Source organism: Electrophorus electricus, chromosome 19 (genome assembly GCF_013358815.1).
Source record: "Electrophorus electricus isolate fEleEle1 chromosome 19, fEleEle1.pri, whole genome shotgun sequence".
In the NCBI taxonomy this organism is placed as follows: domain Eukaryota; kingdom Metazoa; phylum Chordata; class Actinopteri; order Gymnotiformes; family Gymnotidae; genus Electrophorus; species Electrophorus electricus.
Window position 1 is genome coordinate 7,788,528 of NC_049553.1, and position 14,620 is coordinate 7,803,147.

Below are 14,620 nucleotides of genomic sequence, written 5' to 3' on the forward strand. Positions count from 1 at the left end.
CAGGGGTTTTTTTTTATATTAATCATGCAATACGTTTAGTAAGAAGTCGTGGCCTTCTTACAATTGACAAGTTTCGAAGGTTTAATTGAATTCTGGAGCGCAGAAACATCAGCGTAGCTCTAACACAGCTCTAATGTTGTGTAGGGGGTTTCTTACCGCATTTACTCACCACTGCCAGCTTACCTACAGGCAACGACTGAAATACGTGTGGACAAAGGTATAACGTGTGTAAAACATAATTTATCTGACTCCAAATCATAATTAACAGAAGTTTTTGAAAGAGAAACTTTGATTGCATAGCCCAAATAAATCATGAGAAAATGCATGACCAACGTTCTAAGTTCTTTAATGCTAAACAAGTTTGCTTTGTCAGAGGTCTGCCGTTCGGATACCTTAATTTAAGGTTTAACATAGTGAATGTGCGACCTTGCAGGGCATCGGTGTCGGCAGTATGGAAAACTATAGTTGGTTCTTAAGCCTTCACATTATGCAGTGTTATGTAATCCCTGTGTTTACATACTGTCCATACTGTCTTCCTTCAGTCCTGATTAGGAGTTTGCAAGAAGAGTCTATCTGCAGACCATAACCTTCAGACCCGCACTATCAGCTCCTTACGAGCAAGCCTCTAGTGGTTCATATCAGAATTGCAGTCACACTTTCCTCCCCCTATGAGAGAACTGTAAGGTATTTATTTGGGTTCTCTTAGTACCAAAGTAGATACTACAAATAATAACGCTGCTTTCAAGTGCAAGTGGGCTAGTTTTGTACGAGAGGAACTCGTTAACTTAGCATACGTTCACATGGTTTATGTAACAGATAAAGAGAATACTGAGGTTGTGAAAAGGGATTATTAGTTTATTATAGTTTATTAGCGTGCTGGTATATATTGATTTTGGCCTATTTTACTGGCATTTTGATCTCATACACTTTTTAAAGGATGATTCTTCAAGAGTTCTATTTAGAACCACGAATTCTATGTAGAAAACCTTTAGATCCCTTTAGGAAACCAAGAGCCTTTAACAGGTTTGTGGAAAACGCCACAGGAAATCCAGCATGTCTCCTTGCTTTATACTGTTTGATTGTTTTTTCTCTTTTGTAGTGTCTTTAGATTCATTCGCCTGTCTTATCAAACTCTTTTGGTCTTACTTCAATACTAGCTCGCTCGCTGTCTCTCTGTCACACACAGCCACCCACACCATTTCTGCCTCTTATTTTTTTCCATTGTGACAATTTTTCCATGTGTGATCGGAGATTATCTCGCATCAACTCTGCATTGTCTTTCAGCTGCTAATTAGCAGCTATAGTTGTTATGCAGCCAATCAGACATCTTGCCATTCAACGATGGGTTGCTATATTTGCATCAGTTAAAAGCATGAAGAGATGGTGGTTGATGTGGAGGTGGGGAGGGTTGCAGCGATGCATATTATGATACAAAAAATGGAGTCCTGTGCCAAATGAACAAATGGTGCGATATCATCAAGCTTATTAATCCTGATATGATAAGCCTCATAATGATTCATAACTCCCCCAAATCTTACCCTAGCCTGTGAATAATTCAAAGAGAATATCAACTCATTATCCCTTCGCCGCACACATATGCTGGCTGGCTTCCTACACGCCCAGCCTACATCTTTATTCGATGTACCCCACTGCATAACTTAACAATGGGTATTTAGCCTAGCCAAGGTAGCCAAAGAAGACACATCGAGATCCAGGCCACCAATTCCATGGAGTGCAAATAATACTGTAAATTAGCGCATCCGGCTCTAATCGAAACAAACGGGCCATGATGAATGTAATTTGCCATAATTTGAGCTAAGAATCTGGCCCTCCATATCACTTCAGACATCATCTTCAGAGTCCTCTTGTGTTTGCCAATTCCCAGTGGTAATTTCAGCCCAGCCGTTTTCTGGCCGGCGAGTGCTGATAAAGTTGTACACCCAACTGGAGAGGCCAATATCCAGATGAAGGGGAGCAAGATTGAGCTCCTTTTGTTTGTACTGTGGGCACAGTTGTCTCGATTTGATTAAATCAAGAGTCCAGTCTGGGAAAGACAACCTGAAGTAGTTTTACGGGCAGCGATAGACACACAAACATAGGGATGTGATCTGGTTTGCAATTAGAATGGACACAAGTGTTATTAGGGGAGAAAAACAGCCTTCTTAACTGTGCGTTTTTACACACAGTATCTCACTACAACAACAAAGCTATAGCTGCGATACTCATTCACTTTCCTTTTTTAGGTCCAAGAAAAAAAGAGCCATGAAACCTTATATAGTAAAACACTCTCAACTTACACATCAAAACAAGCTCAAGAAGTTGTCAATCAGCCAGGAGCAACTTGAACATTCATACCATTCCCAACAGACCACTCTCTACCTCTGATTTTAAATAAATAAATAAATAACTAGTTATGTACAGTTAATTCAGCACGATCAAATATTTGCTGAATCAGATGAGGGCGATCAATAAATGATGACATCAGAAGGTGTGTCATTTACTCAGTGGCTTGGGTGCCTAGGACTTTTTTTTTCCTATCCCAAATAACTGTGAACTGGCCTGTACCTGATCAAACAGAAGCCACCCAGTAATAACAGCTTACAGGGACACACTGCATCTTTTATGAGCAAACGTTTGAATCATATTGGCCTCATGTTATTTTTTTTAAAATTGGGCTTTCTGAGGTGCTGTTGGAGTTTTGTTGGATCAGTCTTTCTTTATTTATTTTATATATATATTTATATATTTATTTATTTATTTTTTTAACAGTAGGACAGGCTTATGAAAACCAGACCAATACAACACACAGATACAGCAGTACTGCAAGGGATAGAAAAAGGTCATCTGCACATTCCGTAACATATGGGAACCGTAGTTCTTTGGGAATTGGCCTGCTATTAACGATTTAACAATGCCTATTTTTACTTAATTCACTAAAACAGAAAGTTGCATGCTGCTGCTGGCAACTACTGCAGAGATGTGCAGGACATGATCACTCGGAGACAACTCTGTGGCAACACATACATGCTGAACATGATGGAGGAACCTTCGTGTTCCTTTAAGCCACTGTGGCAATTTTCTTTTGTTTACCACAGCCAGTGTGGGGTGCATAACACCTCTAATTATATCAGCTCTCTCACTCATGTAGCTGCAGCCATATGGCACCCTTCAGAGGGGGTTAAGAGCTGTAGCACATGCAAAGCTGCATGTAGCAAAGGAGCCGATTGTTAACAGGTGAGAAGAGAACAAACACACACACTTTCTCTTCCTCCCTCACACACGCATGCAGAGTTGAATGACGGGCGCAGAAAAGTGACACGTTGCTTCAAAATCTCGACATCTGGCTGTACTCGAGGTGTCAAAGTCTCCCGGTTGTCGCTTATAACCACGCTAATTAATTCCAACAAAGGCAACTAACGAAGGAAATAGCACAGGTGTGTCACACAAACCTCTCTGGCTGACGAGGGCATGTTGATGAAGCTTCTGTGCGCTTGTGCTATCTGCAATCTGCTCTGCGTTTTTATGAACACACATAATGGAGAATAAAACACAGGTACATAGGCTATAGAATTAACAATCAGGAAAACACAAAGGTCTTACACTGGCTAGCAGCACTTATGGTTTATATGGTAATAAAACAATTGCATTGAATTGGCCTCACTTGTCAGTCATATAACACAAACACTTTCACATGAAAAAGCATGTCAACTTAAAGAATTCATGTGCCTCTTTATTTGTTTTATTGTTTAATTGTTTCTGATTCTGTATTATATTATGTTGGTGCCTCTATCATTTTTCTGAATGTCTCTGTGACTGTTTTCTACACCTTGTGTCTCTGTGAAAGCAGCATCAAGTTTAGGAGGTGATAACGTGCCCTGAGCTGTGGCCTCTGAGGCCCAATACACCCTCTCCCCATCTATCCACCTCCCTCCTCTCTCTCTCTCTCTCTCTCCCTCCCTCTCTCTCCATCTATCCCCTCCCTCATCTCCTCCTGTCTCCCTCCCCATCTATCCACCTCCCTCCTCTCTCTCTCCCTCTCTCTCCATCTATCCCCTCCCTCATCTCCTCCTGTCTCTCTCCCCATTTATCCCCTCCCTCGTCCCCTCCTGTCTCCCTCCCAATCTATCCCCTCCCTCATCTCCTCCTGTCTCCCTCCCCATCTATCCCCTCCCTCATCTCCTCCTGTCTCCCTCTCCATCTATCCCCCCTGTCTGCTCCTCCTGTCTCTTCATAAGTTTGTTCACTGTCATGTAATACACCTATAAACATTGAGAATCCTTGGGTCAACACAGTCCTGCCTCTTCACTGTTGCATTACTAACACAACCCAATACCAAAACCCCTAAAAGAACACAAAATAAGAACACAAAATAACTTTTAGCCTCATTTATTTATATGGCACACAGAGTCTTAGAATACATTTCAGTTTTTGACAACAGCCATAAGTGCACAATTAGAATATTTAAAAAGAACACTGAAATGCATGCAGCAGCCAAGTGAATCATCATAAAATGATAATGAATATTTAAAACCAAACCCTGGCAACAAAAGCCAGAATGTACCCTCTCAGCTGAATATTCATGATTCACTGGCTGTGTGATTTGAAATCCTGAGCTTTTACTGCAACACAGTACACCAGAACTTACGTTTACTTGAGACAAAAAAAAAAAAAAAAAGTTTAGGATATATTAATATCGGAAGACATGGAAAGGATTGGAAGGCACAATTCTGAAAAGTCTACTTGCTTTCAAAACTTTCTATATCAGTGGTGCCAGTGTCCAGTGCTGGAAACTCCACTACCCTAAAGGTCATGATGAAGTGAATCGGGTTTGTTAGATTGGGGATGGAGCCAATTTCTGTTGCGGGCAAATCTCTAGGACCTGGAACTGGGTCCACTGTACTGTACACAGAACCTTAACTGCTCAGTGCCTTCACATCATCAAAGTAGTGTCCAGTTTGACCTTTAACAATGATGACAATCTAAAAACAGGGAAATTAAGCACAGAAAATTGGCCTATGTAAACAGTTGCCTCACTAAATGTAGCTTTGATCGAAATTATCCTGTAACGGTACAGTGTAGGGGAATGCAAAATACATATCTCTTAGAAACAACAGTTTATTATGTCACCTAACCTGTCATAGATTTGTCAGTGGAGTGAGAAAAAATTGAATTATAGTCAAATTTGGAAAATAAGGTTGCATAAAGAGGCATACATGTATAACCACACACACACACACACACACACACACACACACACACTCCTAAGGGCTCCTAGATATCCTAGATAATAATAATAATAATAATAATAATAATAATAATAATAATAATAATAATAATATTTGTGCAGTATTTGCTATAAGGTAAAAAAAAAAAAAAAAAAATGAAATACTTGGACCATATATAAGCTATAAATATTTCCTATTTACAGCTGTGATGCATCAACCCCCGCCGGCCTGCCCCCTTTGGTGAGCTCTCAGCTTTCTTCCCGGGGAACGCGCCTGGTCTGGCTAAGGACAGTGCTCAACTCCTTCAGGAGACTCTGTTGCATGTGCCCCACAGCACACCCATACATGGCCCCCTTGTGTGGGGGTCTGCCATGATCACCCAGGACTGGGTGGCGTGGCCCTTTCACAACCCCTTTGTCTGAGGGGAGGGGACAGTTTCTTTCGCCAGCTCCAGTCCTGGTGTTCCCTGTTTGGTCTGTAGGCATTAAGCAGCCTTCCAGCATGGCCGTGTTATATTTAGAATCGGCCTCGTCCGAATTCTTTGCCCGCGCTCTCTCAGCAGGGACATTCGTGCCCGCCATGCTGTTGTCCTGGGGATTAAAGTGGAGAGCAACAATATTCAGGTTCCTCCCTGTGGCTGTGGTTTCTTTAGCTTTTGCAATCAGGTTATGCAGGTTCACAGGGAGACCATTTTTTCTGTAGTAGCCTAAATGGCCAAACTGCCCATGTGTGAGTACTGCAGCCTTTTTCAAGATGACATACACTTACTAAAACGCACAGGCACACGTGTTAAAATGACTACTGCCGGATGGGTCAGTATGGAAGCGTTTTGATCCTGACCTCCTTACTGCCTTTTGCAGTCATGCTGTCTGCGTGCCAGTGAGGAGGATGGTGCTCCCTGCTGCTCCAGGGAACTGAAGGCCTGCTTATCCCCTTCCTTCCTGAAATCCATAAGTCTTCTCCATACTACACGAAAGCACAAAAAGTTACACTCCAGTATGATAAAAGACAACCGAAAACGGCATGCAACTTTCAGATACTACATTTTAGTGGACCATTCCTTCAGGGAGGGGTGTCAAGCTCCAGGCCAGGAGGACTGCTAATTGTCACTTTTTAGTTAAACTGGTTAGTTAAAAAAAAAAAAAAATTTAAATAAATGCATTCAGGAAGTAGGTATTAGCAGGAAAAGCTGAGAAACTGGCTCAGTGCTGCGCACTTCTGCTTTTAGGTTAAAAGCTGAAGCAAAGTGCTCCATGTCATAAAACAAGCACAGCGCAACACGCTCCCCTATCTTTAAATGCCCTGAAACTCCAATCTCAGTTCTAACTAAAAGCAACTTTAAGACCTTAATGATGTAGGCACAAGTGTGCCGGAACATTCTGCACCAGTACCCGAGCAACCGGAACGCTCCCTTTCTTGTTCGCTAACACAGCCTGTACTTTTTTTCTCGCAGAAGCTCGGTGGCCTCTGATCCTCTTCCGGGCATATACGTTCTCGTTTTATCATGGGGAGGCCTCGTCTACCTGTATCCTTACCTCTCCAGTGTTCCTCGCCTGTTTCTATGGAAACCACACCTCAGAGAGTGGTGGTTAAAAAGATGGAGGAAGCGTGTGAAAGTGCTTCAGTCTGAAGGTATCAATTAATCTACTTGCTGGGTTGTCTCCTGCACTCTCAGCGCGGTGCCGAAACATTCACTACAAGGTGTGTATAAAAGTGTCAGAAAAAAGAAAAAAAAAAAAAAAAAACTTCAAAACATATTGCTTCCATTCTGTCCTTGTTCTGGGTCTCTCCGTCTCTGTCTCTGTCATTCTTTCACCATTTGCAGAAACCTGCCCAATGCTCAAGATATCTCCTTTAAAGCTATTCAGAGCACTTTATTTCTTTAACACTGCATCACGGTGTCAGAGCAAAAGCGCAGAAAGAAGGGCAAAAGCTCGCAATAAAACCAGAGGTCTGAGGGAGTCAGATAAGGTAGGAGCAGCTGGGCAGGATGTGAGGAAGCAGGAAGCCACGTGACGCCTCAGTCATCACTGGCTTCTCCCGCAGTGTGGCCCCTCTGCCGCCATTATTAACACACAGCGAGCCGACTCGCGCGTTTGGTCTGGAGGCTTCCGCCTGCGCCGCCGAGAGAAGGTGCTGGTGATGATGGAGTCGGTGTGATTGAGGCAGTCTATGTGAGGCAGTCTACATGACCTTATTCCCGCTAACAGACTTTTCCAGATAATGTGATTTATGCCGGCAAAAAATAAATAAAATAAAAAAATTAAAAACCACGACCCCAAAAACCTTTCCCTCGTTCATGTAGGAATTCTGACCCTGACGCTTTGCCAGGACATGAAAATGCTTAGTTAAAACATGACCAGTTTGTTGTCGCTTTAGAGAGCAAATGCATTTTCTTCAGAGGAAATCAGTAATTGTGTTGGTGCTATTTGTAATCTCATAATGTGATGTCAGAGAAAGCGTGTGTCCTGCCGGAGAGGGAGCAGGTCAGATTTCGTGGTGGTTCATGAGGAATGGGCCGGAAGATACACTGCACATATCCAGCAATCTACAAATTTTATCTACCATGCACCTCTGAGAAATAATGATTTGTAAATAAGAAACATACCCCTCTACCCCCCAAAAATAAATTCAGCGCAAAACTGTGAATCACATCAGAGCTGTGCCCCAGATGAGTTATAAACCTGCCTATGTTCTGTACTGTCAGGTCTTACCACAAGATATGCAACTGTTGGAGAACATTGCACCGCCGTATTAAGAGTTTCTCAAAGCTATTTTGTTGCCTTGTTCTGTGCCCTGTGGGAGGAATTTTTTTACTACATCCTTCTTCTGGAAAGAAAATTTTACAAAGAGGGAAAAAAGAACACACCCCACTCACACTGTATTAAGCCACTATGAAGCATGCAGATATGTTTTTGGAGAAAATCACTGGAATTTTTCTTTAAGGCACTTTAATTAAGAATTTACATGTAGAACTGTAATTGAACCCACTCACCTTGATTTTGATAATGGCTGTAACCCATTCCAGCTGAGAATCTTTTCCCTCACAGCAGAAATACCTTTTTGAGGGCATACAAAGGTCATAATTAAAGTTGTTTGCTGTAACTGTAATTTATGGCTTATTAAAATACTGCAGCAAATATCTCCTACATCTAGCATGGTTCAAGGCCTAAAGATTTTTTAAAAAGTCCAATGTAAAGAAGAAAAAACAATAATATAGAAATACTCATCGATGATTGACTTTATTAATTATCCCAAAATGAACTGCACTTACCACTGCTGCTTCTGAGTGTGAATGGTAAAGCCCCAACTGTTGAGAAAGAGAGAGGTAGAAAGTGAGGGGGGGGGGGGGGAGAACAAGAACGAGAGAGAGAGAGAGAGAGAGAGAGAGAGAGAGAGAGAGAGAGAGAGAGGGCCAATGAAAAAAGCACACAAACCTTGATCCTCCCAGCATTTCACCAAGGACCCCATATCGATTTAAGTCTATTCTCAACTCTTTCCCACAGTCACAGAACGTGACCCCCAGAGGGTTGGTAAGGCGCTAAGCAACCGTAAAATTCAGCTTAGCTTCCTCCACAGCGGCCTAAATAACACCTAAGTGCAGTTTAAAGAGCTGGTGGGTGGAATAAAAACTCAGGCTAAAGGAGGGCCTCTCTGCCAACAGTTCAGTACATGATACTAACGAATTTAAGCGCACAGAAAAGCGACAGTGTGCCACGAATAAAAACACTCTGCATTTGCTAGCCCGACAGATGAGGCAAGGACGGACGACATGGGCCGTGAACCGAGAGACACCGTGGCTTCTTTCTTACAACGTACCACCAACTTTTTTTCACCAAATACAGGAAGTTATCAAGCAGTGATGAGCTTCTGCTCGGGGCACTTTTAAATTTCAGTCCAGTCGGTTTCTGTATGTTTCGTGCTGCTGGAAAAGAGTTCACACTCAAGGCGAGCCTCTCAGTGCTGGTTTAACTGCACAGAGAACCACACAACTGGCCCAGGAGCAAAATACAACACTGCCGTGCGTGACCTGAGGGCGACACAAAAGGGACAGACATTTCTGCCTATATTATCAGCTGGAAACCTGCCAAAACATGTCATGTCCACTGATTCAGGGGAGCTTGGAAAGACGTAGAAGACGACGACGAAGACAAAAGAAGAAGAAGAAAAAGTTATAGGCCTCAGGCTCACTTGAGCTGCCACCTGTCTTCTTCTGTTCTCTCTCTCTCTCTCTCTCTCTCTCTCTCTCTCTCTCTCTCGCTCGCTCTCTCTCTGTGATGATTGGCTGCTATGGATGACGCTTCTCCAATGCTTTCTCGAGAGCTTTATTCTTTGCTCAAACTTCATTCTTCTGCCTGAAAGGAAAAGTTCCTGCTTGCTGCACATTGAGAGCACCCGGAGCTTTGAGGCCCCACCACTCGATGTCTCCTGCCCTCTCGTTCTCCCAACTCTGTGCTCAATGCCTAGGATTGATTTCTCCGTTACTCTTCGTCCTTTGCCTCCCATAGACTCGCCCACCCCCAACCCCATTTGAATGGGAATCGGCTGTTAGAATTACAGACACAGCAGTATTGTTATACTCCGACTGAAAGTGATAACTGGTAAAACATTCCAATCTTCTTCAAAAATTTATTGAAAAATAAATGGGGGGAAAAAAAAGGAGCAAATCAGACCGTGTGGTGTTCGCAGTGGGAAAGGACAAAATGGATCATTTGTATTTGTTAAAAGCCGATTCCATTTAATCAGTCGTGTTATTGTGAGATATAGATGTGGTGTTGGGGAGCATCAGAAAGGTTTGTCCCCCCAGGCAGGATCGTGACCTACGCCAGTAAGGCCACGCACACTGGCACGGGACGCTGAGGCAGCAGCACACACACCAAGTAATATTAACGAGGACAGAGGACGGCACAGAACAATCTGGAAACTATCTTAATATTTTTTTAAATGTTACTGTCTGTCTTCAGCAGAGACAAAATTAAGCTTGACCAATGTATTTTGTTCTACCACTTTTGACTTCTATATGTATTATTTCAAAATATCTAAATATGAGATGTGAAACTTTTGTTAGGTTACAGTGTATTATTGAATCTGGTGATGCTATAGGTGGAAAAACCATAATTATGCAAAACTATTTGTAAAATATGTCCTTTAATTGTGTTTTGTTACATGATTTGCTACTGGATTAATGGATCCTAATCCTTACTTGCTTGGTGGTTTCAGTTTTTTTCTCAATCCTAGGTAGCATTTCACAGACTCCACGGGAACCTCTCTCTCTGGCTTCGTACTCTAGGGAAGGAATTACATGAAACACAATATCAAGACACTAATTGGCCCCAAAAAAGTCAGAAGATATAATTCATAATAAATGTACACTCACACTCCATACAAGACCATATGAACTTCTTACATAAATAATATACAGTTCTCAATAATTCTATACAGCTCTACATCCAGTGGGTAATAACATCCTATTTACTTGAGGAGATAACAGTGAAAATGTCTCCATCAAATTTCACCACATTTTCCCTAAACTATCACTGTAAGTGCTGGAATTGAGTCAGACTTGCAGTTGGGCACAAATGGCTGAGCTGAGCTGATATTCGTTTATTCCCCAGTGTTCTCTTCTCGGAAAAAGAGGAGAAGAGCGCGGCGTATCCTGTGTACAGACGCACTGAGCCCAAGGGCCTTGTTTAACCTAGCATATGCCAACAAGACTGGAATGTTGTCTTGAAGGGATGTATTTCACACATAATGAACAATGCAGCACAGTCAGACAAACACAGTGATAACAAATCCACACACACACACACACACACACACACACACACCAAACAAAAAAACCTTTTGCACACACACAAACCTTTTGCCCAGCTGCAGGAGAAAAGGAAACTTGAAAAACAATGGCATCAGAATGTCAATTAAATTTCTACTTCAGAGCTGATTTCCACCTTCTTGACTGAATAACTAGGAGAACATTCTAAAGTACTTGCATTTTACACCAATTAAGAAAAGAACGCCCCTCCCCCCCCCATGCGCACACATGTATGCAGTTTCCTTCAAATCTAAATTATTAACACACGTGGCTGTCTGAGTGAGGCGGTGCGTCGGCGTGAGCCAGGCGCACCCCGTGGGGAGATAGTGCAGATCACACGCGGCACGACGACAGGCAGTGCGGTGCACCGCCACGCTTACACAAGCAGAACTGTTTTAATCCTTCCACCATGTAGAAGGAGCTTCACGCATCTTTACTTCTCAAAATGGGGAAATAGGTGTATTACCAACCCCACTCCCTTTATAGCATGCTGCAAATGGGGCATCCAATTGGCCCAGAGGAACTAATTTCATCCCATCTCGGTCTCTCAATCATTAGCAATGTCGGGATGCGGTAGCGGCTGTGGCGCCCCCTCTGGCGAACGGCGGTAGTGCACACGGCCACTGCAGCGGTGCGACCAGCAGAAATTTCCCCACGAAATACAACCCTGGCAGGGTATGTGTAGTGGCGTGAGTGGGGTCAGGACTGGAGGCAAAAAACTAATGAGAGATGGGAGTACAGAGAGAAGGAGAAGGGGAACAATGAAGCGTAGAAAGGCAGAGACAGACAGACAGGCAGTCAGACAGAGAAGAACAACAGATTCTTACTTTGGAATCTTTATGCAGCAGCAGTTTCTTGTCCCGCAGGAGTAGATATCTGTCCTGAAACTTGTGACCCGAAAGCAGTTTGGAGGAACCATCATTAAACCTGAGCTGCTCTCCTTTAGTGTAATCCTTTAGGTCTTCTAAAAGATTAAAGACACACACACACACACACACACACACACACACGATCTGTAATTTGCCATATACAACACTTTGCGTGTCAATCAAGACACATTCTCAAACTAGACTTTCAGCTTAACTATTATAGATAGATTTCACGAGGGTATAGTCTACAGGTCTAAATAGCTTTGCGAATGGCAAACACCTCGGTAATCAGAAGGATGACCAATAGATATTAATATAATTTAGTGAGGTGTAAAACAGAAGCTATTACTCTGTGTGAGTTAAAGGTTGCATATGATATGCCGGTTCAGTAACACACTAATAAAAGACCAAGGTGCTCTCTTGACTGCTATTACTGTTTTGAATGGCTAAAGAAGTGGCAGAAAGCACACGCTAAATGTGTCCTGCTCTAATGTGCCAAACGATTCCATTCAGCAGCGAGAGAAGAAAGCGCATATGAAAGTTCTTTCAGAGACGGATATTAAACTGCTGAGAAAGCTGGTATGCTACCTAATCTTTCTTACTATGGTGGTGTACCGTGAGGAAAGAGCCCTGGTGCAAAAACATTTTGACCTTGTTTTTCCCAGTAAGGCCATCGTGAAGAGACCCTCATCTGGAAGAGGGGTGGAAATGCCCTACCTGGAGTGGAGGACGTGGGCAACACAGGGAATTTTTTGATAAGCAGAAAAGCTGAGGTGGGATCCTCCAGAGTGCACCACTCCAAAACCTGCTCCAGAACCCTTTCTCTGTAGTGTAAGGGACGCTCTGAGAGACACACACACATACACACACACACACACACACACACACACACACACACACACACACACACACACACACACACAGTGGAACATCGATATGGAATTTTATATGCACGTGTACGTGTTAGACAAGAAGTTAGGAATGGGTGTCAGTTTGAACCATTTCAATTCAATCTTCAAATGAATCTCCCAAATTCTTAATTCCTAAATCAGTGAGGTCTAACCTTAAAAAATCTATTACAAATTAAATACCTTTTTTGCTGTTGCTTTTGGCCTCCACAAGCACATAATTGCATTCTGCAAATTTGCAATTTTCCCGAGCCAATCTGAGCCTGATTACAAAACACACTCAAGTGCAAAATAGATCTATTATCCAGTCCTAATCTGTATAAAAGGAGCTAACACGCCCCCCCCCCCCCCCCAACACCCCCTTCACAAACACTTTCCATCGTATCATAGTCACTTAATAGTTTCTCACAACTAGAAGGAAATTATTCCAATAAATAGGACAACCACTTGTTTATGCACGCTGGCCATTTTTGTAATGCAACACTACAGCTGCTAGATGGGTCTTCACAGTTTACAGATATAGGCAATGTTTTAGCCTGTTTTGCACCTGTGCATGCAAATGTTGAGTCATACCAAGTTCTCCATTCTCGATCACCTCGAACGTGGTCCACAGATCCTGGAGGCCTGTGTCTATGCCCTTCATCTGCAGAGTGTTATCAGCCAGCTCATCAGAATGCATGGTGGGAGAAACCTGAAGCAGCAATGCAGCAATCACCACCACCACCAAAACAAGATGTCCCACAATACTTGAAATAGTGAACATCTGAGTTAAAGTTGTAATAAATATATGTGTTGAGGAAAACAGTGTGGGTAATGCAAACACACACACACAGTTTACTGAGGTTTCACACCTGCATAAGTCCATTACCTGCAGCTTTCTCCTACTGCTGATAAAACAATTACTCACAAAATTAAATGAGACACTTCTTTGATTAACTCCTCTTTGATTTGGTTGGTGGCAGTTATCGCCCCAGGTTTCCTTATATATATATATATATATACACACACACACACACACACACACACACACACACACACACACACACACACACACACACACACACACCTTGATTAAACAGCAGTTTCCCGGCTCCTTCTTTTCCAAATAAACCTCAAAGATCAAGTCACCAGCTGGAGAGAACTGTAGACACACACAATTAATTTGCTTCATCTCACAAACCTCACAAATTATGAAATAAGAACAAAGCAAAACTGTGCAGTTTTGACCAGTCATCATCTGGAAGGAATCACACCCACCACAAAAATGAACACCACTGCCGTGAAAGATCAATAGCCATTTCACAGCTGACTTGTTGGTCACATGACCAGCCCTTTGTTGGGCAGTGGTAAGTTGGCTTTACGGTTTTGTCACAATACTGAAATAAGAAGAAATCCGCAAATTCTAGACAGCCTTTACAGAAGAGAAAGGGTGATCACCTTCCATTACCAAGAACCATACCATACATACCACTACTGCAATATTTATTCTACGTAATATTTAATGAAGCTTTAATAGAACATACAACTTATTTCTACTTCATGTCCTGTAGAAAAAAAACATGGACTAAAAGCTGAGACACCATTACCAGCATGAATCGTTAGATGGGCGGAAACTCATGGGGCTTTTCCACTTTTCCAGTATTAAACCAATCAACCAAAACACTGCAGCCACCATTAACATGATGACTTTTCCTCTCCTTCACCCGCAACTCGGGTCATGCCCAAAGCTGTGTCAGTTCGCTGATGGCTATGGCGAGTCTGTTACTGATGTGCCCTCAGAATAAAAAAGGGCATTGTGATTTTTAG

The 14,620-nt window shown here is 42.5% G+C and overlaps 1 protein-coding gene across 1 annotated transcript in view; it reads right to left on the reverse strand.

Annotated features, from left to right (window-relative positions):
• Positions 1 to 5,345: 5,345 nt before the first annotated feature.
• Positions 5,346 to 14,620, reverse strand: part of zmp:0000000660 (arf-GAP with Rho-GAP domain, ANK repeat and PH domain-containing protein 2) — a 60,448-nt gene continuing 51,173 nt past the window's right edge. Inside the window, exons 25-33 of the mRNA XM_035520093.1 lie at positions 13,881 to 13,955; positions 13,388 to 13,505; positions 12,624 to 12,749; positions 11,865 to 12,001; positions 10,429 to 10,511; positions 8,500 to 8,535; positions 8,221 to 8,284; positions 6,066 to 6,191; positions 5,346 to 5,815 (exon numbers count right to left, since the gene is read on the reverse strand). Of these exons, the coding sequence (XP_035375986.1) occupies positions 5,474 to 5,815; positions 6,066 to 6,191; positions 8,221 to 8,284; positions 8,500 to 8,535; positions 10,429 to 10,511; positions 11,865 to 12,001; positions 12,624 to 12,749; positions 13,388 to 13,505; positions 13,881 to 13,955 (1,107 nt within the window). The 3' untranslated portion in view covers positions 5,346 to 5,473. The remainder of the gene's footprint in view (positions 5,816 to 6,065; positions 6,192 to 8,220; positions 8,285 to 8,499; positions 8,536 to 10,428; positions 10,512 to 11,864; positions 12,002 to 12,623; positions 12,750 to 13,387; positions 13,506 to 13,880; positions 13,956 to 14,620) is intronic.